This window comes from Halichoerus grypus, chromosome 1 (assembly GCF_964656455.1).
Source record: "Halichoerus grypus chromosome 1, mHalGry1.hap1.1, whole genome shotgun sequence".
Lineage (NCBI taxonomy): Eukaryota > Metazoa > Chordata > Mammalia > Carnivora > Phocidae > Halichoerus > Halichoerus grypus.
Genome location: NC_135712.1, coordinates 212,999,502 through 213,027,483, shown reverse-complemented (window position 1 = coordinate 213,027,483; position 27,982 = coordinate 212,999,502). Strand labels below are relative to the sequence as shown.

At 55.2% G+C, this 27,982-nt stretch overlaps 1 protein-coding gene across 5 annotated transcripts; it reads right to left on the bottom strand.

Annotated features, from left to right (window-relative positions):
• PLIN3 (perilipin 3) lies at nucleotides 1-27,544 on the bottom strand. 5 transcript variants are annotated; one of them, XM_078057232.1, is made up of 8 exons: nucleotides 27,524-27,544; nucleotides 19,526-19,611; nucleotides 15,498-15,696; nucleotides 15,244-15,326; nucleotides 10,470-10,755; nucleotides 5,008-5,207; nucleotides 3,037-3,162; nucleotides 1-818 (listed from the first exon to the last, which is right to left on the bottom strand). In XM_078057232.1, exons 2-8 carry the CDS (start codon nucleotides 19,589-19,591, stop codon nucleotides 477-479), a joined length of 1,302 nt encoding a protein of 433 aa, XP_077913358.1. In that variant the 5' UTR covers nucleotides 19,592-19,611; nucleotides 27,524-27,544; the 3' UTR covers nucleotides 1-476. The 5 variants fall into 5 exon arrangements, with proteins under 5 accessions (XP_077913358.1, XP_035971849.1, XP_035971847.1 ...); XM_036115956.2 differs by having other exon boundaries at nucleotides 1-821; nucleotides 27,524-27,543; XM_036115954.2 differs by lacking the exon at nucleotides 27,524-27,544 and adding an exon at nucleotides 22,260-22,309 and having other exon boundaries at nucleotides 1-821.
• Between the last annotated feature and the right edge of the window lie 438 nt (nucleotides 27,545-27,982).

Sequence of the window (27,982 nt, the reverse complement as noted above, 5' to 3'; positions counted from 1 at the left end):
TTAGCTGCAGGTAAAATTTATTAAGCAACACAGAAGCCTCAGGCACCTCAGGCCCGCTCTGCTCCAGAACGGGCCTCAGCAGCTCTGCAGCCACCCCACCCCCAGGACGCCCACTTCGGAGGCCAGAAATCCCAAGTCTGTTAGCTAAAGGCTAATACCCAGGGGCCCTGATGCAGAAAAGGAGGCGGGGATATAAGAAATCTGTCCCTGGTTTTTAAGAAAAAAGAAATTGGAGAACATTTATTTTCTGGAAACCTCCCCCTAATGACTGAGGAGGTGAGGCTCAGGACGCACTTCCTCTGAGCGCGCAGCGGGGGAGGGACTGGTCAATTTTCAGCTTCCCGAGGTGGCAGCTAAGATAAGCTGGGGGCATGGGGAGGGACGCATGTTCCAAGTGAGGCGAGGGGGTGAGGGGGTCCAGTGCTCGGGCCAGCCCCTCTGGGAGAGACAGTCCCTCGCGCCTCCTCCTGCCCGTCCTATTTCTTCTCTTCCGGGGCTTTCTCAACGACTCCCGGGGCGAAGGGTCCCACCAGCCACATGATGGGCGTGTTCTGGGCCACGTACTCAACCGTGTGGTCAAGGGCCTCTCGGGCCTTGGCCACCTGCTCTCGGCTCTGCATCAGGATCGTGCTGGACAGGTCCTGGAAGGAATGGATGCCAGAAAAGGTGGCTTGGAGGTCCTCCACCTGGTGGCGAGCGTGCTGCACCTGGTCCTTCACGTGGCTGGGCAGCCCCTGGATGCTGGAGCCCAGCGAGGCGCAGGTGCTCTGCAGCTGCTGGACGATGTCCCGGAACATGGTGAGCGTCTGGGTCTCCACCTGCTGAGAAGGGGCGGACGATCAGGACCGTGCGCTTTGGGGGCAGCTGGATCCCAAGCTGGGGGGGGGGGGCAGGGTGGCAGAAAACGGGGCTTCTCCCGCCAACCTTCCGGAAAACCTCTCTCTAGGAGAGCCCATCCAGGACGGTGGTTTGGGACACCAGCTCTTGAGTTTTGAACCACGTGACCGATGTACCAAAATGAAAAAGAGGCAGAGACATTTCTCCAAAGGAGACAAGCAGCTGGCCAACAAGCACATGCAGAGAGATTGGACTTCACTAGTCGTCACGGAAACGCAGCGCAGCCCCACGAGGAGGCGCCCACTGGGGCGAGCAGGATCAAGACGACGGGAGTGGCAAGTGTTGATACGTTGCTGATGGTACAGCCACTTCGGAAGACAGCCTGGTGGTCCCCCCAACTGTCCAAATACAGAGTTGCCATACGACCAGCAACTCCACTCCTAGGAATCCACCCAAGAGAAATGGAAACGCACGTCCATACAAGGCTGGTTCACAAGGCATAGCAAACGGGAGGCCAAGTGGAGACAGCCCGTATGTCCACACCTTGTAAACGGGTAAATACACATGACCCACCAACACGCGGGTGCGTCCCTCGGCCACGAGCAGGAGCGAGGCGCCCACACGTGCTGCCCCGGGGACGGACGCCGAGCCCACGACACTCAGGGAGGGAACCAGACACAGAAGGCCACACGGGGTGTGAGTCCACGTGGGTGACACGTCCAGAACAGGCTCATCCACGGACGGGAAGGGGGCTCGTGGGGACCGGGGGCTGGGGAGGACGAGGGAGTGACTGCTGATGGGGACAAGATCTCCTTTTGGGTTGGTGGGAATGTTCTAAACGGATCGTGGTGATGGTCTCACAACCCTGTGAATACACTAAAAACCATGGAATTGTACGGATGGGTGACTTGTATAGTACGTGAATTATAGCCCAATAAAACATTTTTTTTTTTTAAGTACAAGATACTGCATTTTATATCTCCAGTTTTATTAAAAAAAAAAAAAGAAAAAAAGGTCTGGAGGAACTTGCCAGGCAGAAGCCGTACGTGGTAGGAGAGACCGCAGTGTAATAAATCAGGACCTTAACTTCCTTCCCCAGGGGAAGAGGGCAGGCTGGGCGGCAGGACTTGGCCCTGAACCCATGACAGAGAGCTCTGGAGTTGAACGTGGCAGGGAGGTGCCGACCAGAGTCAACATCGGCATCATCTGGTCACAGCGCTCAGCACTGGGGGGAAGGGAGACGGTTTTAGGTGGTTTGGGTCTGAATGCTAACAGGTTTGGATTTAGAGATGCTGGTCCTATCTATATAAATACCAATTGTATACTGCTATGTGTATTTGACGTAGCAACCCAATTTTTTTATATAGGAGTATAACACAGATCAGAAAATTCACCCGTTTAAGTGTGCAATTCCATAGTTTTTAGTGTATTCACAAGGTTGTGCAACCACTACCTTTATCTCCAGAACATTCCATCACTCCCCACAAAGAAACCTCACCCCCATTAAACAGTCAACCCTGCATTAAGCAGTTGATCCGTTCATCCATCAAGGGACACCTGGACCGTCTCCTCCACTTTTGGCGACCGTGAGTCCTGCTGCTGGGAACACGGCGTGCGGGTTTGGCTCACTTCGCCCCAAGAGCCCTGCAAGTCATCATCCCGTTGACAGATGGGGAAACCAAGGCCCAAGGAAGTTAAGCTGAGAAGCTATAGTGCTAGGTCAGTCCTGAGACCGAGGGACGTTCATAATGGGCATGGAAGTCACGTAAGGTACTGACTCAAGGAAAGTCTCCGTGAGCGACGGTGGAAGCAGTGAGTCTGAGCATGGCAGGAGAGGCCGATGCATGGCACAAATGGGAGGGACCAGAGGACGTTAGTGAGAAGCTGTCACCAGGAGCGAAGCAGGGGAGTATGGAGAGCTCATGACACCGAGATAGGGGAGAAGATAAGTGAGACATGACTTAGAATTTTAGTAGGTTGAGAGGCGTCGCTATCAAGTTTCCCACAGTTTAGAAGCAACACCCACACCCAAGAGAGAAAATCCAGGTGGGCTTCCTGGAGGAGGTGCTGTTGTGTCCTAAAGGCAGGGAATGGGAGGAGAGGCTGGGGAAAGTATTCCCGGTAGGTAGGTCCACCCGGCAGAGGCATGGAGAGGGAAGTCAGGGCCCTAAGCATCCCACGGGTCCCCCAACCTGGTACCTCTGGTTTGGCCGGGTTCTCCTCTGTGCCCTGGAGCTGCTTCTGGTTCCAGTTGAGCCACATCTGGTGTAGTTTCTCCTGGCCCTCCACCAGCTTCTGATCGACTCCTTGCTTGACGGTTTCCATCTGGAATAGGAGAGCAAGGAGAGAGAGAGTGACACAGGAGAGAGGCTGCCTCCAGCACCTGACCAAGGTCGGCAGAGCCCTGCTCACATCCCAGGAGAGGCCCACAAAGTCCTCCTTTTATCCAAGATGAGATGGTCCGCGAAAGCAAGGAAGGTAGGAGGGATGCTGTTCTCACACAGGCTTTCCACCACTATGGTTTCATCACCAACATGCGCATGCACCATCTGTTATGTGCAAAGGAAGTGGCCAAAATTCTCCGCAGCTCCTCCCATTTTGTCTGGTTCTCCTTGTGACTGGGCCCAGGCCACAAGACTGGCTTTGGCCAATGCAATGTAAGCAGGAGGAACGTGAGCAGGGTCGTAAAAAGTGCTCCAATGGAATGTTATTCAGCCTTAAAAAAGAAGGGACCCTGACACCTGCCATGATGTGGAGGGACCCCGAGGACACTGTGCTCAGTGAGAGGAGCCGAACACCGAAGGACACATCCTGCAGGACCCCACTCCCAGGAGGTCCCCAGAGGGAATCCCGTCTACAGAGACAGAGAGGAGAGGGTGGGAGCCAGGGCTGGGGCAGGGGGTGGGGAGTCTGTGCTTCATGGGGACAGAGTCTCCGAGTGGGGAGATGGAAAGTTCTGGAGACGGAGGGTGGGGGTCGTTGCACGACAGTGTGAATGTGCTTAACTGAGCTGTGCACTGAAGATGGTTACGATGGTGAATTTCATGTCGTATGTAGTTTACCCCAATCAAAAATTTAAAAAGAGAGACAGGGGGCGCCTGGGTGGCTCAGGCGTTAAGCGTCTGCCTTCGGCTCAGGTCATGATCCCGGGGTCCTGGGATCAAGCCCCACATCGGGCTCCCTGCTCCGCGGGAAGCCTGCTTCTCCCTCTCCCACTCCCCCTGCTTGCGTTCCCTCTCTCGCTGTCTCTCTCTCTGTCAAATAAAAAGAGGAGAGAGCACTGCGTGGAGGAAGCTAAGCAAAGAGGAAGATGAAAGGAATTCAGCTCTTTAGAGAAGAGACAAGAGAACGTTGGTGGGGAGGGGCAGGATGTGACTGCAGACAGGCAGGCGGACCTTTCTGGGGTGATGGCATTGTTCCACTTCTTGATTGGGGTGCTGTTGATGTTTGTAAAACTCCTCAAACCATATACTTAAAAACAGGTGATTTTTGTAGTCCCCGAATTACACCTCCATAAAGCTGACTTTAAACAAAACCACCCCAAGACACTGCTCACGCTTTGCAGGTCATGCTCGAGCTGCACGTCGGTCCCTCAGACGACGGCCGGGAGAGCCTCCGCGGGCCAGCTCACCTGTCGTGGGCTAAATTATGTCCCCCAGATTCCTCTGCTGGAGCCCTGACCCCCAGGACCTCAGGATCTGCCTGTGGTGGCATATCCGGTCTTTATAAAGATGCAATGAAGTTACAGTGAGGTCACTGCGGTGGCCCTACTCCAATGTGACGCGCGCAGAGGGACGCCCCGTGAGGACGTGGGGAGAAGACAGCCTTCTGCACGTCCAGGAGAGAGGCCCCCAGGAGGACCCGGCCCTGCGGACACCCTGATCGCAGACCTCCCGCCTGCAGACCTGGCAGACAGCCTCTGTCGTTGAAGCCCGCTGGTCGGGGGTCCTCGTAAGGGCAGCCCAGCCGTCCGGGACCGGGGCCCCGCCGGCGGGCTCGGGCAGAGGTGCACGGGGGAGAGGGGCCGCTGGGCCGGGGAGGGGCGGGGCCGCTGGGCCGGGGAGGGCGGGGCCGCTGGGCCGGGGAGGGGCGGGGCCGCTGGGCCGGGAGGGGCGGGGCCGCTGGGCCGGGAGGGGCGGGGCCGCTGGGCCGGGAGGGGCGGGGCCTCACCAGGCTGAGCGCCTGCGCCAGCTGCACCAGGCCCTCCTGCGCCCGCTGCCGCGTGAGCTGCAGTTTGCCCAGCGAGTGCGCGTAGGCCCGCTGGCGCAGCCGCTCCGAGAGGGAGCCCAGGCGCACGAAGTAACTCTGCTCCTGCCGCTGCTGCTGCACCGAAGCGATGTCGAAGCCCTCCAGGGACGTGGCGAGGCGGGCTGGAGGAGGAAGGCGGGAGAGGCAGCGTGAAGGCCCGGATGCGGCGGTGCGCGCGTGCAGCTCGGGCTCGCGGCGCGCACACTTCGGCGCGTGGCCGGCGCGGGTGGGTGGGTGGGTGCGCTTGTTCCCCACGCCCGGGGTCTTCCGTCCCGGGGCTGCCGCTCACGAGCCGGGAAGCCTTGGAGCGGAAGAGTCCCCTGCCTTGCTTTTCCCCATCTGCGAAATGGGTATGACGGGAACCGAACTCCCCAGGATTAAGAGGCCTTGGACTAGCGTGAGGGTCTGCAAACCAGGGCCCTCGGGCCACATCTGCCCGGCCTCCGGTTTTGTACCACGCCTGAACACAGCCCTGCACGTCGGTTATCGATTCCTACGGCTGCTTTCAAACTACAGTGGTGGGGCGCCTGGGTGGAAGGGCCCAGTCTCCACTAAGCGCCAGGTACCTCCACGGCTAGCGTCCCCGACCCCATCACAGCGCTCAGCTTATCCAGGGACTGAGGTCCCCCCGAAGAACCGGCCCGTGGGGGGCCAGCACTAAGCGTGAGCTACAGCCAACACGCCGAAGCCTCAGGACCAACGGAACAAAACAAAACACAAAGGAGCGTAAAATAACTCGGTAACTATTTTTATAGTGATCACATGTTAAAACGTTAACATTTTGGGGTGCCTGGGTGGCTCAGTCGTTAAGCGTCTGCCTTCGGCTCGGGTCATGGCCCCAGGGTCCTGGGATCAAGCCCCGCATCGGGCTCCTTGCTCAGCGGGGAGCCTGCTTCTCCCTCTCCCACTCCCCCTGCTTGTGTTCCCTCTCTTGCTGTCTGTCAAATAAATAAAATCTTAAAAAAAAACAAAACTACAGTGGTTTGTGGCCTCTTGGCCCCTGGACACTGAAATATTCACTATCTGCTCCTTTGCAGAAAAAAGCTGGTCATTAGTACCCGGCACGTATTATATGGCCAATCCTTCACAGGTTCTAGGTGCCTCGTGTGTATGTTCTCTTTAAACCCAACAACTCTATGAGGGAGGCACCATTACCCCGTTTTTACAGATGAGGACATAGGGACTCGCAGGTGAAATGACTTGCCTGAGGTCACGCAGCTGGGCAGTGGCAAGTCAGGATTTCAAGCCAGGCCATCTGACACCATGTTCTTAACCATGATACTCCGCGTGGGGAGAAGTCTGAGCCACGTGAGAACCGTCTTAACAGCACGTAAGGAAAAGTCAGGACTGTCTAGTCCAGAAAGAGCCCATGACATTACAATAGGGCAGGATGGAAACTGCCTGTCCTGATGATTTTACCCTAGTTTATCTGCTCCTTTTAAACTTTAATGTAGTGGGTATAAGCTTGAGCTTTGTAAATAACCTGATACGGACTGGACTCCAGACCTCCTAACTCACTGGCTTTGTCATGCTGTGCGGCAGGGGTCCGCAAACTGCAGCCCCCAGGCCAAATGCCACCTGTCTCTATAAATAAAGTTTTATTGGCACACAGTCACACCCATTCATTTACCTATCGTCTACGCTTCTGTGTTAACAGCACACTTAACTAGTTGCAACAGAGACTGTCCGACCCAAAAAGCCAAAAATATTTACCATCTGGTTAAGAAAATGTTTGCCATTCCCTACTCTACACGGAAGTGATTTTGCCAGTAAGCCTCAGTTCCCCCTTCTCTATGACCATCCCAGTCAGAGCTGCCTGAATTGTGAAATTTGGACTATCTCGTACTCAGAAAGGCACCCAAATGAACATTTAGTCATTTTTTGTCATCAATTTATAGTAGATGGTACGGTGTCCTGTTTTCAGTAAGTGATAAAGTTACCTTTCTAAAACAATCTGGAAAAGCTGATTTAAAGAAGTCTATCAAAGAAATACTAGAAGGAACAGGAACATGGGACCAGGGTAACACGGATGTGCCCCCGGTCAGGCAGGAAGAGCCTGGCTGTTCAGATAAGTAAGTGAACTCTCTACTTCAGCCACATATTTCTGCATCTCCTTTGGCCAGCCACTGTTCAGAAACAAAAGACAGTGGAAAAATCAAGGAACAAAATCCCACAGGCAGTCACTGACCTGTTGCTCAATCAAGGTAAGCCTTCAATCGGGATTTTAGTTGTTCTTTGAACATTACAAATTCTGGAAGAACATACTCTAACCCAGGGGTTGATAAACTTTTTCTGTATGCAGCCAGACAGTCAATGTTCTTGTCTTTGCAGGCAGTTATACCGTGCCTAATGCAAAAACACTCACAGACAACATGCGTGCAAATGCATGTGGCTGTGTGCCAATAGAACTTTATTTACAAATGCAAGCGGTGGGCCAGATGTGGCGTGGAGGTAGTCAGACACAGTCGGCTGGGGAAGAGGATGTCATGGAAGAATCATTTCACGAGGACATTAAAAAAAAAAATTAACTACAAACACTTGGGATGCTCAGAGGCAGACAAAATAAAAGCCTGCACCTTGAGAGAAACAGATCTTCCCCATTCTCCCACCAAAGGTGGGTTTGCAGAGCCTGACCCAAACTAGCAACGTTCAGAACTTCTCCATGGCCCTCTGGGAACCCGGGGCTCTGCCCTTGGAAGTGAAAGCAGCTTTGTTATTTAGGCCCGGATGTCTGGCAGAGGTCTGGCGTATCTGAGCAAGCCGGCAGGGCCCCGTGGAGTGGGCAGGTGCCCTTGGCAAAGGGGAGAACCCTGAGGAGGGAGGAAAGAGGGTTGTTCTCCTGGGCCAAGCCCCCGAACACGTCTAGTTCTGCCCGCTGCTGCAAAAACTCATACCTTCCCCCACTAGACTCTCCGCAGAACCACAAGCACTGGGGTGCACAGCAATTTCATCCTTACTGGGCAGACACAAAGAACAAATACAGGAGCGGAGCTGGTCAGATGGATCCGTTCTCTGCAGTGGCCTCCCAGCCTAGCTCAGGCGAGACCCACAGCTGGTTCTACCTGGCTTCAGCACCTACCAGGGGCGGGCAGCTCCCTTCCTTCCAGAGGCTTGGGATTGGGTTTTGGACCCTCAAAGGACAAGTGATATGCCACACTCAAGCCCCACGCTTCAGGGCTTCAGATCACCAGCCTGCCTGAGACATGGAGTTTCTCCAGAAAGCAAAGGACCACCGCTTTCTACAGAGGATTCCCAGGGAGAATCACAGAGACTCAGAGCCAACTCGAGGGGGGTCTCCAAGCAGCCAAAAGTAGCGGGACAAGGGAAAGGTCAATAAAATAAGTGGGTAAGATTGGAATATGTCGTGTGAATCTATGCACGAACACCTATAACATAAAAACCCACTACTGACAGTGGAGGAGGCTGGCGAGCCAGCCCATGATGCCAAAATACATAAGGGAGAGAGCGAGCCACGTGCCCTGCTTTTCCTCCACCAACTGTGCCTGGGCTCATCAACGCTGCCACAGAGAACTTTCTCCAAGACAGTTTTCCAGCTAACGGAGAAAGAAGGGATACTTAGAATAGCGATCCCAATCCCAGGCGAAGGAGGAGGCAGAGAATGAGGAGGAGGTGCTCAGCCACCAGGGAACCACACGATTCCCTCTGCATGAAGTTCCAGGAGAAGCAGGGTGTCTCACCCGGGAGGGGACGCGGGGCGGTGTCTCGGGACATCTGTGCTGGTCGCACTGGGGGTGCTCCTGGCATCGAGGGGGTGGGGCCAGGGATGCTGCTCTGCCCCCCACAGAGGATGACCCGGCTCAGAATGCCCACGGTGCTGCCATCGGGAACCCCTGATCTCATCAGTCCTCAGCTTTTTCCAGTTGTCCCAAATGTCTGGCTCCTCGTCCAAACCAACCAATCTGGCCAAAGTCGGATGGAGCACGGTGTCTAGTTTACACGCAGCTTCATGGGCCCTTGCTGCCATGGGCACCAGAGTCTGCACCGCGGCGTGGCCGAAGTCACGAGAGCCATGGCTACGAGGACATGACTGTGGACCACGAACAGGACGCTGCTTTGTCTCAACAGCCCCATCCCTGGTTTGTCTGTTTGTCTATTCCTGCCTCCAAGGGGACCAGCCCCCTTAACACCAGCGGGGACCAGCACAGTCCCCTCCACCCTGGTCCCCAGTCCGCCCTCCCCTCGGCGACCACCAGAGGGCGCCCGTGAGCACTCGAGTCAGGTCCTGCCTTCCTCTGCCCACAGCCCTCCAGGACTCCCACCTCTCTGGGGTAAGTCCAAGTCCTCCCCTGGGTCCCCTAGGCCCTGCACGACCTGCCCTGTTCCCCTCCCCATCTCCCCCTCGCTCACTCTGCCTTGCTATTCCTCTAACCCACCAGGCAGGTCCTACCCCAGGACCTTTGTTATCAACACTTCTCTCTGTCCTGACATCCACGTAGCTAGCTCGCTTGCTCGCTCCATTCATGGCCATGTCACCTCCTCAGAAACATCTTTCCAATCCTTCCACCTCAAAATCTCTCCTTTAACCTGATTTCCTTATACTTTATACTGTGAATTCCACAAGGGCAGAATTCTGTCCACTTCTGTGTCCCCAGGACTTGGCCACATGGCAGATGCTCAAGGAACATCCAAATGGACAAACGCGTGCCTGGGGATGGGGATGGCAGAGAAGAGTCTGAACGCCTGCTGAGCGCTAGGACCCGTTCTGGACGTGGGACACAGCAGTGACCAAGGCAGAAGAGGCTGCTTCGTGGAACTGATGATGAGTGCCAGAGATAAAAAAGAGCCCAGCCAGGAGGGGGTGGGGGCAGGTTTCAGAACATAGTATGGACAAGGGAGGTGGCAATTTTAGAGGCTTCATTGGGGAGGTGGCATCTGAGCAGAGCTGGAGGTAGAAGGGTGTCTAGGGGACATCCAGAAGGATGTCTAGGAGAAGAATGTTCCCAGTAAAGGGAGCAGCTGGTGCAAAGGCCCCGGGGTGGGAGCATGGTCAAGATCAGCAAGGAATCAGTGTGGCTGGAGTAGAATGAATGAGGGTAAGTGGATAAGTACATGGGGGGGGGGGGAGGGTTTACGGGGAGGACTTGGGTTTCTACCCTGAGGGAGGTGGGAGCCCCCAAGGCTGTGGGCAGAGGAAGGAACCTGACTCAGGTGCTCACGGGAGCCCTCTAGTGGTGGCTTCAAGGAGCCAGACATTGGGGGCCAGGGTGGAGGCCACTGCACTGGTCCAGGTGGGCGTTGACAGGGGCTGATCTGAGGGGAGGTGGCAGGGTTGAGATGGCACTGAGGGGCAGACTTAGCTGGCTGAGAGGGGTGGGAGGTCTGGCAGGGGTTGGGGGGGTCCCAGGCCCGAGGGCTGCACTCACCCAGCTCAGCGTCCGTCATGGGCAGGTGATTGTCTACCCACTCCTCCGACTTGCCCAGCACCGTGTCCACCCCGCTCAGCACCATCTGGCCCACACGGGAGCCCATGACCGACTGGACGCCACTGGTCACCACAGACTTGGTCGCATCCACACCAGTCTGCATGGCACCCCGGGTCACATCAACCGCCTCCGTCACTCGCGTGGCCACTGTGTCCTTGGCGCTGGACACAGCTTCTCGGGCCCCCGACACCTTGGACGAGACGAGCTCCTTGGTGTCGGCCAGAACCTACAACACAAGCCAGCATCAGCATCTTTGTCCTCCCTTTGTACCTGGGGTCCCCCACCCCTGCACCCCAGCCTCCGGGAAGCCCAAAAGGAGGAGTTCCAGCTCCTGGATAACCCCGAAGGGTCAACGCAGAGTCTGGCAGTGAAGACCTCGAGCTCTGGAGTCTGGGGTGAATCCTGGATTGCTAGGTCCTAGCTGTGTGGCCTCAGGCAACTCACTCCTCCTCTCTGTGCTTCCATTTCTTTATCCACAGTGTTAGGGGCTGCCGTGTGTTGAACCCTAAACCCCAGGACCTCAGAATGTGATTATTTAGAGATAAGGTCTTTACAGAAGAGATTAGGACACAGAGGGGAGCCCAGGTGATGACAGAGTCTGCAAGCGAAGCAGGGGCCTCCAGAGGAAGCAGCCCTACCAGCATTCTGGGACTTCTGGCTTCCGGGACTGGGGGACAGGAAGCTCCTGGGTAAGTCGCCCAGCGGACAGATGTGATGAGTTAGACCAGTGCTTGGCTCAAGGGCTCCATCCGTGTGGCAGAAGAAACTAAGATACCCCTGAGAAGTGACCGCCCCATCATGCTCTGAGAATCGTAATCCTGGCTGGAGAGGCCATCCGTGTGCGAAGTCCCTTAGGGCAGTGGTTCTCATCTAGGGTGATTCTGTCCCCAGGGGATGCTGGGCACTATCTGGGGACACGTGTGGTTGTCACACCGGGGGAGGGCCTGACGTCAAGGGGGCAGGGCCAGGGACTCTGCTCCGCCCCCCAGAGAGTGCCCCGCCCCAACGTCAGTGGCTCTGAGAGACCAGGACCAAAACTAAAGCGACATGGAGGATGCACGCAGGTGTCTAAACATTCTGTCTCCACGAACTCCCAGTAGAACACAGTAACTACCTTCAACTCCCCACGACAAATGGGGGTATGTGCCCAAAACGTCACCGTGCCTGTGGACTTATTCCTAAAGCTTGTATTAAAACAGTAAAAACCGGGCGCCTGGGTGGCTCAGTCGGTTAAGCAGCTGCCTTCGGCTCAGGTCATGATCCCAGAGTTCTGGGATCGAGTCCCGCATCGGGCTCCTTGCTCAGCAGAAAGCCTGCTTCTCCCGCTGCCTGCCTGCCACTCCCCCTGCTTATGCTGTCTTTCTCTCTGTGTCAAATAAAGTCTTTAAAAAAAAAAAAAAAAAACCGTAAAAACCAACACTCGGGACCAGCCAGGCGCTGTTCTGAGCCTTCAGGTAATGGACCCGCTTCCGCCCTTTAAACACCTAAGAGAGGGGCGCCTGGGTGGCTCAGTTGTTAAGCGTCTGCCTTTGGCTCAGGTCATGATCCCTGGGTCCTGGGATCAAGCCCCGAATCGGGCTCCCTGCTCAGCAGGAAGCCTGCTTCTCCCTCTCCCACTCCCCCTGCTTGTGATCCCTCTCTCGCAGTGTTTCTGTCAAATAAATAAATAAAATCTTTTAAAATAAACAAACACCTAAGAGGAAGGAGCGTACCCATTCCACGCACGAGAAAGTGAGGCCGGGAGGCTAAGCAGCCTGTCCGAGGGCTGTCCAGGTGCCAAGGGCAGAACCTGGATTTTAAGCTGGTACTTTGACTCCACCACCTCTAACCTGGGTTAGCAGATAGTTACGGGGTTGCTAACTTTCTCTGGAAAAGGGCCAGGTAGTAAATATTTCAGTCTGGCAGGCCGACCGTCTCCAAGTCAACCCCTTAACTCTGCCCCTTGTAGAGTAAAAGCGGCCCTGGAGGCCGGAAACGCGTGGGTGTGTCCACGTGCGAGGAAAACTATATTTAGCACAGCAGGTGCAGGGCCGGACCTGCGGACCCCTGGAATGGCTCTGGAATCCCGGAAGAGAAGCGGCCACAGCACACACGGGGTGTTCTGCATCCACACCTGAGGTTCTTGAGTCTAAGCCTCTGAGCAGCCCTCTATGCATAGAGCTCTCCGGAAAGTTCAAAACCACACCACCCCCATCCTCACCCTTCTCAGGTGGCACCCCCTCTAAACACCTAGACCTCTCGTGTCCATGGGAATTCATTTCTTCGGGGTGGGAAAAGGTGCCCACTGGGCTGGCCCAGCTGACCACACCACGTCTCACAGAACCGGGGACCACTACCTCCTCCTAGGGCGAGCCCGGGGCGGGGGTGAGGTCACAGGAGTCCAGACAGCACTGCGCCTCTGAGCTGGGAGCAGCTCTGTTGGATGACCTTGTAGAGCATCACCCCGAGCTCATCCCTTCTATAAACAGAAGGAATGTTGGCCTCGTGTGGCGGCAGCAGGACAGGAGAATGCAAGCGCCCGGCCCTAAGGAGGTGGCTCCGTGGGGAAGCTTCTCCAGCCTTCTGTGAATTGGACAGTTTCCACCTTTAACGCCCAGCCTGTTAAGGGCCTTTGCTGGGGAGACACTCCTCCCCGGCTGCACTGAGCCCTGCATGAGTGGTGGGGGCCTGCCTCCGGGGGACGTGGTGTATAGCAGTCTCTGGCCGACAGGGGGCGCCCGATAGCGGGGGGGCCTCAGGGCAGAGCCTAGAACTGGAGCAGCGGCGGGCTTGCCCCGCTGCCCCTTCGGGGACCACCCAGTTCTGGTGAGAGAAACTCGGATACGAAGAGCGTGGCCGCGTGTCCCACGTGGCGAAAGTGGAGATTAAGCATCTACTCTGCGCCAGGCTAGCTGATGGGCGCCAGACAGAGCAACCAAGCAGTCTGTGATCACCCCACTCGGGAAGACAAACACGCAGTTAAAAAGCCCTTCAGATGGCGTGGAACCTTACAAGCCCATACAACTGGGACACCCGCATTCAGAGCAGCATGATTCACAAGCCCCAGAAGGTGGAAGCAATCCACTTACAGATGCAAGGATAAACAAACACTGTCCGTCCACACACTGGAATATTGGCCAGCCACAGAAAGGAAGGGACCCTGACACCTGCCACCACGTGGAGGGAGCCCGAGGACACCGTGCTCAGTGAGAGGAGCCAGACCCAGAAGGACACATCCCGCAGGACCCCACTCCCAGGAGGTCCCCAGAGGAGTCCCATCCACACAGACAGAGAGGAGAGGGTGGGAGCCGGGGCTGGGGAGTCCGTGCTTCATGGGGACAGAGTCTCAGTTTAGGGAGATGGAAAGTTCTGGAGACAGAGGGTGGGGGTGGTCTCAGGACAGTGTGAGTGTGCTTCACGCCGCAGAGCTGTGCACTTAGAGATGTCATTAAAGATGACAAATTTTATGTTGTAGAAGAACTAATGTAACTGGTACACGAATGTCCAGCAATATTTTAACAGCCAAGAAGTGGGAATCAGCAAAATGTCCATCAACAGATGAACGGATACACACAGTGTGTCCCCCACACACGGGCGTGTCACTCGGCTGTGGACGGGGGCCAGGCGCCCACATGCGCTGCCCCGGGGACGGACCCCGAGCCCATGACGCTCAGGGAGGGAGCCAGACACGGAAGCCACCGGGGTGTGAGTCCACGTGGCTGACACGTCCAGAACAGGCTCATCCACAGACGGGAAGTGGATGAGTGGTAGCCAGGAGTGTTTGGCAGGAAGGAAATGAACAGCTAAGGGATGTGGGGTTTCTTTTGGGGTGATGAAATGTTCTAAAATGGGCGGTGATGGTTATACAACGCGACTATCCTAGAACCACTGACTTGTAGACTTTAAATGAGCTCATTGTGTAGCATGTGACTCACAGCTCAGGGCAGCCGTCGTGGCGTGTGCCAGGGCGATGCTGGCCACGGGCCACGTGCAGCTCTTAAACTTGTAATTGGTAGACTGAGTTCCTCGGTGACACCAGCCACATTCTAAGGGCTCCGGAGCCACATACAGCTGGTGGTTTCCATACCGGACGGTGTGGACATCGGAGACAGTTCTGGACAGAGCTGAGCCAGAAGGACCTTCTTTAAGAGGGAAGGGAAGGCCTCTGAAGAGGCAGAATTAGAACAGAGACCTGAAAGTCTGGTTCATGAAGAAGGAAGTGCACATGCAAAGGGCCTGGAGTAGGACTAGGATGGACGTGTTCACTGAATTTGCTTCCCCGGGCCTCCCCTGAATGAAAGTCCCACAACGGCAGGCACTCTGTTTCTACCCGTGTCCCGTCCACACAGGTACTGATGTTCCTCAACACGGACCACAGAGGCTGGCCGGGCTGGAGCAGGCCAGAGGAGGTGGGCAATGAGGGCTGGGGGGCTGTGGGGCCAGATCGGGGCACGCGGGCTGTAAGGACAGCCTTGGCTTCTGCCCCAGGCAAGGTGAGACACACCAGGGGATTTTGGACAGATCTGGCTGGTGTTTCGATCACTCCTCCAACTGCTCAATGGGGAGTAGATTCAAGGTGGGGGTGGGGACAGACCGAAGAGGGGTCAGGGAGGAAGCTGTCATATGGGTCTATTCTAGTGGAGGCGGGGGTGGGACCAGACTCCATCCCCCGGGAGGCCCCCACCCCCACTGGGCCCCCATCCCCCAGGGGCTCCAGATGTCGGAGCTCAGTTACCTTCTCCGTGTGCTGCTGCAAGATGGGCAGGTTCTCCTCCAGCTTGTCCAGCCCCCTGTGGGCATATTCGCTGGCCGATGCGACTACATGGGCAAGACAGGAATCATCAGTCCCAGCACGTGCGCACCCCTCGGGGCCTGGAAGGCCGGCCGGTGCTGGTTTGCGGGAACAGGGCCAGGGGCGGGGCAGAACCCCTCCCCACACCCCCGCAACAGCCAAGAGGTAGGTCCCGGGCTCTCCGGGGCTTCACTCACTCTGTGGTTCCAGCTTGGAGAGGATGGGCTGGGCCCCGCTGACAGCGGCCGCAGTGAGGGTCTTCACGCCCTTCTCGGCCGCGTCGCAGACGGTCTTGACGTGGGGGTGGCTCTCCTTGGTGGAGGTGTAGGCCGCCGACACCATGTCGCAGGTGGAGCTGATGAGGGGCATGCTGGCCACACGGTCCACCACGCTCGGCTATGGGGACAAGCAGCTCAGCGGGCTGGGCCTGGGCCTCGGGTGCCCTGCAATGTCGATTTCACTCCCGGCCAAGCAACGGCTCAGCCCATGCTTGCCTTGCATCCAAGTGGTTGCACAAGCCCCATGGCACCTCCTCTACCTTAGCCCTGCCACTCACCTGTTTGCACGTGCACTTGACCCCCACTGCGGGCCGGGCAGACAAGAGCCCCACTCTCACGGAGCTTCGCGTCTACCACTGGGCTCCGCAAGCTACGGCCCACGGGGCCCACACCTGATTTTCTTACTCTTGTCTGGTTTTTCCTAACAGCTGAATCGAGAAGTTCACAGATCAGTAATGCCACCATTTTACAACGCATGATTCCAAGGTTTTTAGTCTTTTCGTTAGGTTGTGCAACGGTCGTGGCTAATTCTAGAACTTAGCCATCACTCCAAAAAAAAAAGTCACTCCTCATTCTCCCCTCCCCCAGCCCCCATGAGCCCCCTTCCTGTCCGTGGATGAGTCTGTTCTGGACGTGTCACCCACATGGACTCACACCCCGTGTGGCTTTCTGTGTCTGGTTCCCTGAGTATCGTAGGCTCAGGGTCCGTCCCTGGGGCAGCACGTGTCAGTGTTTAATTTTTTTAATTGTGGTAAAATACACATAAAACTGGGCGCCTGGGTGGCTCAGTTGTTAGGTGTCTGCCTTTGGCTCAGGTCATGATCCCAGGGTCCTGGGATCAAGTCCCACATCGGGCTCCCTGCTCAGTGGGGAGTCTGCTTCTCTCTCTGCCTCTCCCCCTGCTTATGCTTGTTCTCTCTCAAAAAGAAAATCTTTATAAAAAAAGACACATAAAACTTACCATCTTAACCATTTCAAGTGCACAGCTCAGCGGCATGAAGCACACTCACACTGTCCTGCAACCACTCCCATCATCCATCTCCAGAACTTTCCATCTCCCCAAACGGAGACTCCCCACCCCCCCCGCCCCAGCCCCGGCTCCCACCCTCTCCTCTCTGTCTCTGTGGATGGGACTCCTCTGGAGACCTCCTGGGAGTGGATTCATACAGTATTTGTCCTTTTGAGTCTGGCTCATTTCACTAAGGATCGCATCCTCAAGGTCCAACCACATTGTGGCAGGGGTCAATGCTTTATTCCTTTACGTGGCTAATATTCCATTGCTGGCTGGTTTTCTAAATGAAGTTTTATTGTTACACAGCCACCCCCATTCATTTACCCTATAAGAGCAGAATAGAGTCATCGAGACAGCCCTTCTGAGGCTCAGTTTCCCCACCCATCACATGGGGAGTCATTCCTGTCCAGTAGGAGTCACAAAGATCACTCGTGTGAAGGCGGCGACAAGAAGACTCAACTCACAGGGGCTGTGTGGAGAACTTGTGTGTGAACTCACTCAATCGCCAGTCCCGGGAGGTGGGGAGTGTTCATCCATTTTATGGAAGAGTTAACTGAGGTATGGAGAGAGTAAGTCACCTGAAGTCAGGTGGATCTGCCAGTGGCGAAGCTGGGCTTCAGACTCAGGCCATCTGCCTCCAGGGATTACCCCGAGGCCTCTTCAGGAGTTCATCCCAAGTCTCCCCTGCAATCCAGCAACTCCACTTTTAGGAATTTAACCCGGGACAGAAACACATGTCCACACAGGAGGCAAAGTGAATGTTCATGGCAGCCTCATTCTGAATGTCCAAGAAGTGGAAACAGCCCAGATGTCCATTGCTTGGTGAGAGGATTAAAGAAAATGTGGTATAAAGTATGTTTTTAAAAATTCGTAGCCTCAGGGCACCACGCTGGGCTCACTCAGTAGAGCATGTGACTCTTGATCTCGGGGTCCTAAGTTCGAACCCCACGTTGGGCATAGAGTTTACTTAAAAAAGAAAAAAAATTATAGCCTCCAAATGGTCAATAGGTACATGGAAGATGCTCAGCATCACAGATCAGTAGGGAAATATGCCAACACAACAACGAGATACCACCTAACACCCGTGAGGATGGCTACTATCAAAACGAAACAAATTAACAAATGATGGTGAGGATGGGGAGAAGTTGGAACTCTTGGGCCTTGTGGGAGGGAACGTGAAAGGGCACAGCCACTGTGGGAAACAGTGTGGTGAATTAGAAAGAATTACAAATAGAAATTACCCTATGAGCCCCCAATTTCACTTCTGTGTATATAGACAAAAGGACTGAAAACAGGGTGCCTGGGTGGCTCAGCTGGTTAAGCGTCTGCCTTCGGCTCAGGTCATGCTCTCAGGGTCCTGGGATCGAGTCCCGCATCGGGCTCCCTGCTCAGCGGGGAGCCTGCTTCTCCCTCTCCCTCTGCCACTCCCCCTGCTTGTGCTCTCTCGCTTGCTCTGTCAAATAAATAAAAACTTAAAAAAAAAAGAGAGATGAAAACAGAATCTCTAAGAGATCCTTGGACACTCATGTTCAAAGCAGCATTATTCACAATGCCCAAATGGTGGAAACAGCCCGAATATCAGTCGATAGATAAACGGATGAACACAGTGGGGTCCATCTAGACAATGGAATACTAGCCAGCCTTACAAAGGACATCCTGACACCTGCCTCGATGTGGGTGGACCTTGAGGACAGTGTGCTCAGTAACAGAAGCCAGGCCCAAAGAGACAAATCCTGTAGGATCTCATTTATGAGGGACCTAATGTGAAAGGTTCTACTTTCGTAAAAATGATTTTATGTTTCTACTTACATGAAACGTCCAGGAGAGATAAATTCATAGAGAAAGAACATTAGTGGGTGCCAGGGACTAGGGGGAGGAGGGAATGAGACTAAATAGTAATGGAGATGGGGTTCCCATCTGGGGTGATGAAAAGCTTCTGGAATTCAATGGTGGTGGTGCTCATACATCATGAATATACTGAATGCCACTGAACTGAACACTGAAAATAGTATTTTTTTTTTTTAAAGATTTTACTTTTCAACAGAAAGAGACACAGCAAGAGAGGGAACACAAGCAGGGGGAGTGGGAGAGGGGGAAGCAGGCTTCCCGCTGAGCAGGAAGCCCGATGTGGGGCTCGATCCCAGGACCCTGGGATCATGACCTGAGCCGAAGGCAGACGCTTAACAACCGAGCCACCCAGGTGCCCCGAAAATAGTACTTATTTTTGTTATGTGTTATTTTACCGTAATTTTAAGAAAGGAATGAAGCACCAACACCCACTACAAAGCGGATAAACCCCCAAAAATCATGATGCTCAGTGAGAGAAGCCAGACACAAACGGGTCTCAGGTGGTTAGGACTCCATTCGAAATGTCCAGAACAGGCAAATCCATAGAGACAGACAGCTGATGAGCAGTTGCGGGGGGGGGGGGGGGGATGAGGGGATGAGGAATGAGGAAGGAGTACTAATGGGGCGGGGTCTCTCTGGGGGGATGAAACATGTCCTAAACCTGTATGGTGCTGATGGCTACAGAACTTGGCTGTTGACTAAAAACCACTGGGCAGCATCCTTCCCAAGGGTGCACCTTATCGTATGTAAATGATATGTTAATAGAGTTGTTTATGAACTGTATATAGTTGTTACTGAAGCGAAGTTGTGAAGGGAGAGAGGAAATAGGGGCTGACTTCCTAGGATGACCCTCCAAGCCCCTGCAGACAGGATAGCGGTGGGGGAGGGGGGAGGCAGGCGGTTTCAGAGAGGACCCCGATCCCCCCAGAGCCTCCAGGGATTCCCAGTTCTGCCCCCACCCCCACCTGTCCGGGGTCTGCGTGAGGGCTCTCCATCAGCTGCAGAAAGAGATCGGCTGCCCCCCCCCCCCCCCCCCCGCCCCGACAGTGTGGGAAGCCTCACCCCACAGGTCCCAGCCCTCCCTCACCTGCTGGACCGGTTCTTCTGCCGTCGCCTGGCCGCTGGCCGTGGCTTCTGTCCCGTCGGTAGACATGCTTCTTTGAAGCAGGCACTCTGGTGGACAGACGGGCTGGTCAGGGTACAGCGTGCCCTGTCCCCCCCTCCGGGAGCAAGTGCACGTTCACAGCTGCCGTCCGACCCCTCACCCTGTTTCGTAGAGCCCTGCCTCTCAATTATTCACAAGCACCTGTGCGCCCGGGCAGCGGCCGGAGCTGATTCCGCAGGACCAGGTGAGGCGGGGACTCTGCATCCCTAAGCAGCCCTCAGGTGTGCTGACGCAGCGGGTATCAGGGCCACAGCTCCAGGGCCAACCCCAAGGGCTCCACTGGGCCGACACTTCGGGGAGACACCTGCAGACCCCTCTGCGGACAGCCATCTGCCAGTGGCTGCTTTCAGGAGTCACCAGCCCTGGGACCCGGGAATCTTGAGGGGATGGTCCCACACCTGTATTTCCACGTGGGCGGGGGTGTGTGCCCGTGTCGGCCACAACAAGAGCATGGAAACACCCTGCTTCCCCAGCAGGACGGACCCAGAGAAAACAAGGACCCAGCCCAGGGCAGTGGCCACAGAGTAGAGAGACCTACGTGTCACTGGCTGGACCAGGCTACCCCGAGACGAACAGTGTGCACGGGGTGAAAATCTGTGCTTCGTTTGCACAGGATCTTTAGACACAGGAAACTGTTAACAGTGGCCACTTTTCAGGGAAGATCAGGTAGACGGGCAGGCCTCTGACTTTTGAGCCAAATAGATAATATTACCAGTTCAAAAAAAAAAAGGTTAAGCATTAAAAACAAAACACCCCAGGGCGCCTGGGTGGCTCAGTCGTTAGCGTCTGCCTTCGGCTCAGGTCATGATCCCAAGGTCCTGGGATCGAGTCCCACATCGGGCTCCCTGCTCAGCAGGAAGCCTGCTTCTCTCCCACTCCCCCTGCTTGTGTTCCCTCTCTCGCTGTGTCTCTCTCTGTCAAATAAATAAATAAAATCTTTAAAAAAACAAAAACAAAAACAAAACAAACCACCCCACAAACCACGTCAGAGAGACCATGCGGGCCTTACCGCAGACCAATCAAGTCAGACTCGGGGGGGGGCAGGGCAAGGGAGGCTCCCAGGTGAGGCTCAGGCCCAAGTTCATAAGGTACAATGGGAGCCACAGGTGCACTCCGTTTTCCTGGCCAGGTGGGAGGAGGTGGGTAAACTGTCATCAGACTAGACTGCAGGAGCCCCAGCTCCGCCCACGCCGTACCGTGTTGGGCAAAGAGCCACCTCTTCCCTGGCCTCAGTCCTCTCACCTGTACAAAGGAGTTAAAGGTAGAACCTGCCCTCAGGGCTGGTTCCCCTGGTAATTCTGGGGTGAGCCTGTTGTGAACCCCTGACCTTGATTCTGAACATTTCCTTCTAGAGGAAGGGGGCCCCGTCCCCCAAGCAGAGCCCAGCAAAGTGCGGCTTTGAGAGCACCAGTGCTAGAGTCCAAAGCGGCTCTAATCCCAGCTTTGCAACTCACTAGCAGTGGGAGCTTAGGAAAACAGCACCCTCTCTCAGAGCCTTGCTTGCCCCATCTGTAAAATGGGGATAACCATTCCCAGCTCAGAGTCCCTACAGACTGGCAGAGCGACATGGCGCGCTGAGCTCAGTGCCTCGCACATAGTAGGTGTTCAATAAACAGAACCATTTCACACAAGGGTGAAGCCAGCCGGGAATGTGCTTCTGCTTGGTATTAAGGTCCCCAAACTGGGAAGTGGAGGGAGGGGGCACACCCCGGCCCTGGTGATCATCAGGAGTCAGTTATTCCCCTCACCCTCCCTGGAGCCTGAGCTCACCTGGGCATCTTGGAGGCCCATGCTCCCAGCCCCTTTGCCCATCAATCCCTCCTAGAGCGGGTTTAACCAAGGGCTGCCACTGCAGATGTCAGCACCCCACTGAAGTCCTTGGGGTCTGCAAGCTGTAGCGGCCAGAACGAGAGCTAAATGGAACCGGTTGTAGACGTCCAGCTGCAGCCAGGGCGTGCTAAGATACAACTTCCAAAGTTCCCAGAGACCGAGGTCCCAGGCCTGGCAGTTCCGGCGCGATTCTGACAAAGGTCCCCAGCACTCAGATAAGGAGCAGGCCTTCCCAGCCGCCTTGAGCAATCCACTGGCCACACCCGCCTAAAGGAAGAGGGCGGGGTCTGCCCGCGAATTCCCCACAGTCAACTGGGGGACCAGAAACTCGGGCGGGGGAGGAGCTAAGCCCCCGGGCGGCAAACCCATTTGCCGGAGGGGGGGGGGGTCCTTGCTAGGCAGAAAGCCCCCTGATTGGGCGCTCTGAGGACCCAGGGAGGGTCGATTTCCTGTGCAGGATAGGCTGCGGCTCGCTTCCAACCTGCGTTTGCAAAGCAAGCACACTTTTAGCAGGGGGGGATTTACCCCCCTCTTGATATTGCCACTTATGGGCTCTTTCACGCGCCCCCCCCCAACGAATGTCTCAGGAATTGGAAAAGGAGAGAGTTTGAAAGTTTGACTCTGCTCCAGAAATCGGGTTTTTTGGGATTTTTTTGAGGGGGCGGAGGGGGAAGACAGGAAAGCTCAGCCCAAGCCGGAGACCCTTCCCCAGGCCGCAGAGACCACAAAAGCCCCCAGGAAGGTTCTCCTCGCTTCCTCCTGCCCTGGGACGCCCCGGGACTCGGCGGACCCCGCCCCCCACCTCAATCGGGCCCTCTCGTCTCACCGCGGTCAGCGGGACGTGCAGGACTCGACAGCCAGGTCCGAAACCGTCTTGGGCCGGCCCTGGGGAGGCTTTTATAGTCACGGGGGCGGGCGCTCGGGAATGACGGACCGGAGGACCAATCGTATCGGGAGGCTGGCCGCCACCGGGCCACGCCCCCGCTCGGTTCGGGACGTTGGAGCCACAAGTGAAGTCCGGGAAGGGCCAGACTTTTGCGGGCGGCGCGTGCGTCGGGGGACCCCTGTAAGGTGCCTGAGCCAGCCAAGGGCGCCCCCTCCCGACCTAGGGATCCTATGAACTCGGCCCAGGGAGGTGGTATCCGAGTTCTGGGGTCCACCGGTCCCCTTTTCTCCAGGGGCGGTGAGAACTCAGAGATCGTTGCCTGTAAGATCATGGCATGTAAGAAACATTGTTTTCTGAGCCCCCAGCGCGTCACGAGCCGCGCCCCAACCCTGGGCGGGAAGGTTATGCAGCCAAGCTCGACCCAGCAGTATGAGCAGCCTTCACCACAGCGGTGAACAGATATGGAGTGCTTTCCTCCCACCCTGACCCGCATGGCACCATTTAATCCTCCCAAAACTGTTCTTTTATCATCCCCAGTTTACAGATGAGAAAATTGAGGCCCAGAGACGGTCGGCCTAGGGCAGTGCGGGGATCAACTCCTGGATCTAGGACTCCTGGATCAACCCCTTCCTGAAGCAGCACCACTTGGATTACCCCTCCCCCCATCCTTTATCCTCTTGGTCTATAAAACAAAGTCTCAAACTCAGATGGCCCCAGGGGCCAAAAGGAAGTAACTGCCTCCTCCAAAGTGTTGGCGGCATGGCAGAGTGTTGCTCTGTGGAAGACCCACCCAGAGATTCCCATATCCATGGGGATTCCAGAGTAAAGATAGTGTCCTGCCTTTTAGAAAACCGTTGGGCCAAATAAAACCCAACCGGGGCCATATTCAGCTCAGGAGCCACCAATGTGCCACTTCTGCTAAATTATGTGGGGTGGGGTGGGGCAGGGCGGGGCCTCTGGAACCTCTGGAAAGAACATGGAAGAAAAGCTGGTGTCTGTGACTAAGTGCATTTTTTGGACAGTGGCTGCATTGCACCATGCAGCAGAGCTTCCTGAGATGCTGGGGATGCTCTAGAATTCTGCGCCATTTAGTATGGTGGCCACTGGCACCGTGGGGCTTTTGCACATCAAGAAACTGAATATTTACATCTAAGTAACCACATGCAGCTGCTCAGATTCTCAAGTGAGTCTGAGGCGCCAAAAGGATTAAAGCAATCAGCTGTAACAGTTAAAAAATTTCACATTTGCGGGGTGTCTGGGTGGCTCAGTCGTTAAGCATCTGCCTTCGGCTCAGGTCATGATCCCAGGGTCCTGGGATGGAGCCCCGCATTGGGCTCCCTGCCCCGCGGGAAGTCTGCTTCTGCCTCTCCCACTCCCACTGCTTGTGTTCCCTCTCTCGCTGTGTCTCTGTCAAATAAATAAATCTTTTAAAAAAAAGATTTCACATTTGCTGCTGGCCTTTTTTCCTACTCATGCATTCATTTTCCTACTCACTCATTCAGCAATTTTTACTGAGCTGCTGTGCTGGGAACACAGCAGTGAGTAGAACAGATCCCAGCCTTGTGGTGCTCACTGTCAGGGGCAGAGACAGACAATAAACAAGAGAAAGGAGTGAAACGCATAATGCGTCAGGTTACTGAGAAAAGCAAAGGACTAGGATGGAGAATGGGGGGTGTGATTTTTTTTGTGGCACACCCACAAAAAATGGGGTGGTCAAGGGAGGCCTCCCAGATTGGCATCTGAAAGCAAAAGTGAGGGAGGAGAGGAGAGAGCCACTTAGAGATCTGGGGAAACAGCACATTCAAAGGCCCAGAGGCAGACCATGCTTAGTAAGTTGGAGATGCAGCCAGGAAGTTGATGTGGCTGGAGTGGAGTGAGTTCTTGGATGTATAGAGCTCAGAGAGGTTAAGTGAGTTGTCCAAGGTCACACAGCTCCAAAGTCACTGGGAGAAATGTCTGGTAGCCTTGAGCTTCTGAGTGGCCTTCAGTGCTGGGATGTGGCCAAAATATTCCTGGTAAAGGAGATGTAACTCAATTCTGATTTGCAAAATAAAGTCCTGGTGATTTTGCCCCACATCTTTTCAACAAAAGAGGAACAGTCATGCTCACAATCTTTCCTAGTATGGCACTCAACCCCCACCTCCAGTTCCCTGTGAGTGCAATCAAGGGCGTTTGCCATTGCACATGTGCACATGGTGGGAGAGGGGAAAGAAAGGGCATTGCCCCACCAGCCCTTAGCACTTCCTTTCCAGCACCACTGCCGCCTCCTCCTGGAAGTCTTCCTGCCTGCCTCCTCAGGCTCTCCCAAGGCGAAGCCTGCCAGACTAAATAGAGGATGCCCACTTCAATTTGAATTTCAGATCAACAAGGAATACACTCGGGGGTTATAAGTATATCCCATGTGATATCTGGGATATACTTATATTCAAAAATTATTGCTTATTGACCTGAAATTCAAATTGAGCTGGGGATCCTTTTAATTTTTTTGTTTTTGTTTTTGTTTTTGCTAACTCTGACAACTCTACCTCCAAACTCAGATCCCTTTTTCTGCCCCAGCTGTGTCCCCTGGAAAACTGTCACCTCCCAGCCTTGGTGGGCTCCTTGAGGGCAACACCTGTCCAGGATTCCCAGCGTGGCATGTAAGAAATATATTGTTTTCTGAGCTATTTTATTACATTATTCAGAGGCCTCATTTTTATTTTCCCCATTTTCTGGATGAGGAAGCTGAAGATTACAGAGGTGATTAACATGCCCCAGGTCGCACAGCCAGAAATAGACAGCCTGAGTTTGTTTGAGATCTCAATGTACTCTCCTCCTCCTCACCCTGCCTCTTCTCCCTCTCTCCTCCTTCCCCCTCCATCCCTCCTCCTCCCCACCTCCCTTTTCTCTTCCTCCTCTCTTTCCTCCTCCTCCATTCCACACTTTCCAGTGGAAGGGCTCTGAAAACTCCCCAGTTCTTTCCCACTGAGCCTAGGGGAATGAGAGACAGACCAGCATTGTGCCACAAGGTGGCGTGCTGGTCCCAGATTGGTCTCCTGACCCAGGTGTCCACACGCCCCCCATCTACCCTCTGACCCTTACGTCCTTCCAACCATCCATCCATTTATCAAGTATCTCCTAATATTGTGAGCCAGGCCAGGCCTGGCCATGAGGACCCAGTGATTTACTGGATATGCAGTCATTCAACAAACAATTATTAAGCACCTGCTGTCTACCAGACCCATGCTGGGCAGCCCTGAGGATTCAGCCTCCACCTCCACCTTCAAGGCACTCATAATCCAATGGGGAGACATGCATGGGACCAGCAGGACTGCCTTAAGACTTTCACAGCCCTGGGGTGCCTGGGTGGCTCAGTCAGTTAAGCGGCTGCCTTGGGCTCAGGCTCACGTCATGATCCCAGGGTCCTGGGATCGAGCCCCATGCTGGGCTCCCAGCTCAATGGGGAGTCTGCTTCTCCCTCTGCCCCTCCCCTCCCCTGCTTGTGTTCTCTCACTTGCTTGCTCTCTCTCAAATAAATAAGTAAAATCTTAAAAAAAAAAAAAAAAAGAAGACTTTTACAGCCCTAAGGCACTTTTGCCATTGTGGGTCCCTCCCTCCATGAAAAAATACTGCAAATGATCTTTTACGACTGCATTGGTATTATATTCAATATTTTCTTCTGATTTTAAGATAAATTAAAAAACAAACCATTTCCATCGGCCCTTAAAAGTGTCATGGGCCCTGGGTCTCCTGTGTATAAAATATAGGTGATCGGGACTGTGATGGGGGCTGCAAGTGCAAGGGGGTGCCCAGAGGAGAGCTGGCCCCAGGTTGTGGGTGGTGCTGGGAAGCCTCCAGGAGGAAATAATGTCTCAGCTGAGGCCTGAGAGAGGAATCAGCGTCAGGCGCGTGAAGGTACTGGAGAGGTGTTCCGAGCAGGGGGAGACAGAGAGTGCACACGTGCACAGTGAGGCTAGAAGGTAGAATGTGGCGAGGGCAGGGTGTCAGGGAAGAGAAACGAGATCAACAGTTTGGCAAGGGCCAGGCTGTCAAGAGCCCTGAGGACATTAGGGAGCCACAGAAGGTTCTGAAGCACGGTCAGCAAGGGCAGTTTGGAGCGTTGAAAAGATGTCTTGGGCTGCCCTATGGATAAAGGAAATCAGGAAGAAGAAAATGAGCCCACTTGCCTCAGGTAAGTCTTAAAGTAAAGGTGGAAGTCATAGAAAGATGGAAGAAGGCGGGGTGCGGGAGGACATTCCAAGAACCATGATGAATTATTCATTCAGGAAGTATTTATTAAACACCTCTGGTGTGATCTGCTGAATACAGCAGTGAAACAGAGAAAAAGGCTCTCTGGAGGAGGTGTGCTCCAGGCAACAGGGATAGCCTGTGCAAAGGCCCTGGGGCAGCACTGGGCCTGGTGTGTTGCAAGAACAGTGAAGGCCCTAGTGGCCAGAGCAGAGTGATCCAAGGGGAGAGAGGGAGGGGACAAGGCAGGTGGGCTGGGAGAGGACTTGGGCTTGTATCCCAAGGGAGGTGGGTAGCCTGAAGGGCTGTGGGCAGAGGAGGGGGGCATCTGACTCAGGTGGGGGCGATGGTCTGTATCGAGGGTCCTGAAAGATCAGGAAGCTTCTGGAAGAGGGGGCTGGGAACTGGGAGTAGAGGTTCTTGGAGCCCTGCTGGGGAAGGGGCTTCAAATGTCAAGCAGAGGCTTTGGGCCTTTATTGTTGGAGCAGTGGGGAGCAACTGTTGGATTCCAAGCAGGGAGGCCTTGTTTAGGTCTCTGGGGAAGGGGGGTGGAGTCTTCAAGATGCAGAGAAAGGCAGGGGTGAGGGCAGGGCAGGGGGGAGCTGATGGCCCATGACCAGGCCTGCAGGAGGTGGGGGTAGATTGGGAGAGACTCCAGCAGGGAGTGGACAGGCCACGTTTCAGAAGGTGAGGCTGACTAGGGCCTCTGGTGAGGGACCCAGGGAGGTGGAGGACACCTGGGCCATCCCCAGGGCTAGGACCAGCAGAGGAACAAGTGTGGGAGGACATTGAAGGGCTTAGTTTTGCCTCTTTGAGAGCCCGCGGCCTAGGGTTGCAAATTTACCAAATAAAACTACAGGATGCCCAGTTAAATGGGAATCCCAGATACACAATGAACCGTTTTTAGCATAAGTATGTCCCAAATATTGCAAGGGACATACTTATGCTAAGAAATCTTTGTTTAACTGTCTGTTTACCTGATGCAGCTCCGGCCAGTGGCTGGACAATCTGACCAATGGTGGCCCGATGGCCAGAAGGCAAGGTTTTGTCTCCTTGGGCCGGCTCGCGGCTCGCAGCGGGAAATCGGGGGTCTTTTAACATGCAGGCCCTGGCCTGTCCCCGCCCCCCCACCCCCGCCCTCGTGGCGCCAGCTACCCCCTGTCCCCTGCATGGAGGCATGGGCTTGGGGGAGGGGAGCAGCTCCGAGTCCCACTGTCTGGCCCCTGGGCCAGCCCCTCCCAGGCCAGGCAGGTCCCCCTGGGCACCCCTCGCCCCAGAATGCCAGATCAGGGGTTCCGGCAGCCAGAAGGGGTCCACGTGGCCTTTGTCCCCCCAGTGCTGGTGGCCCGTCCAGCTCAGAACCAGACGTCTGAGGCCCCGTGGCCTTTCTGTGAAGTCCTACAGGCAGAGCGGGCTGACTTCCTCGTCAGAATGTA

Coding starts and splice junctions, on each gene's coding strand:
- PLIN3 (XM_036115956.2), bottom strand. CDS start 19,591: ATGTCTACCGACGGGACAGAAGCCACGGCCAGCGGCCAGGCGACGGCA. Junction 15,327..15,497: donor CTCCAAGCTGGAACCACAGA/GTGAGTGAAGCC, acceptor TTGCCCATGTAG/TCGCATCGGCCAGCGAATAT. Junction 10,756..15,243: donor TGCAGCAGCACACGGAGAAG/GTAACTGAGCTC, acceptor CTTGTGTTGTAG/GTTCTGGCCGACACCAAGGA.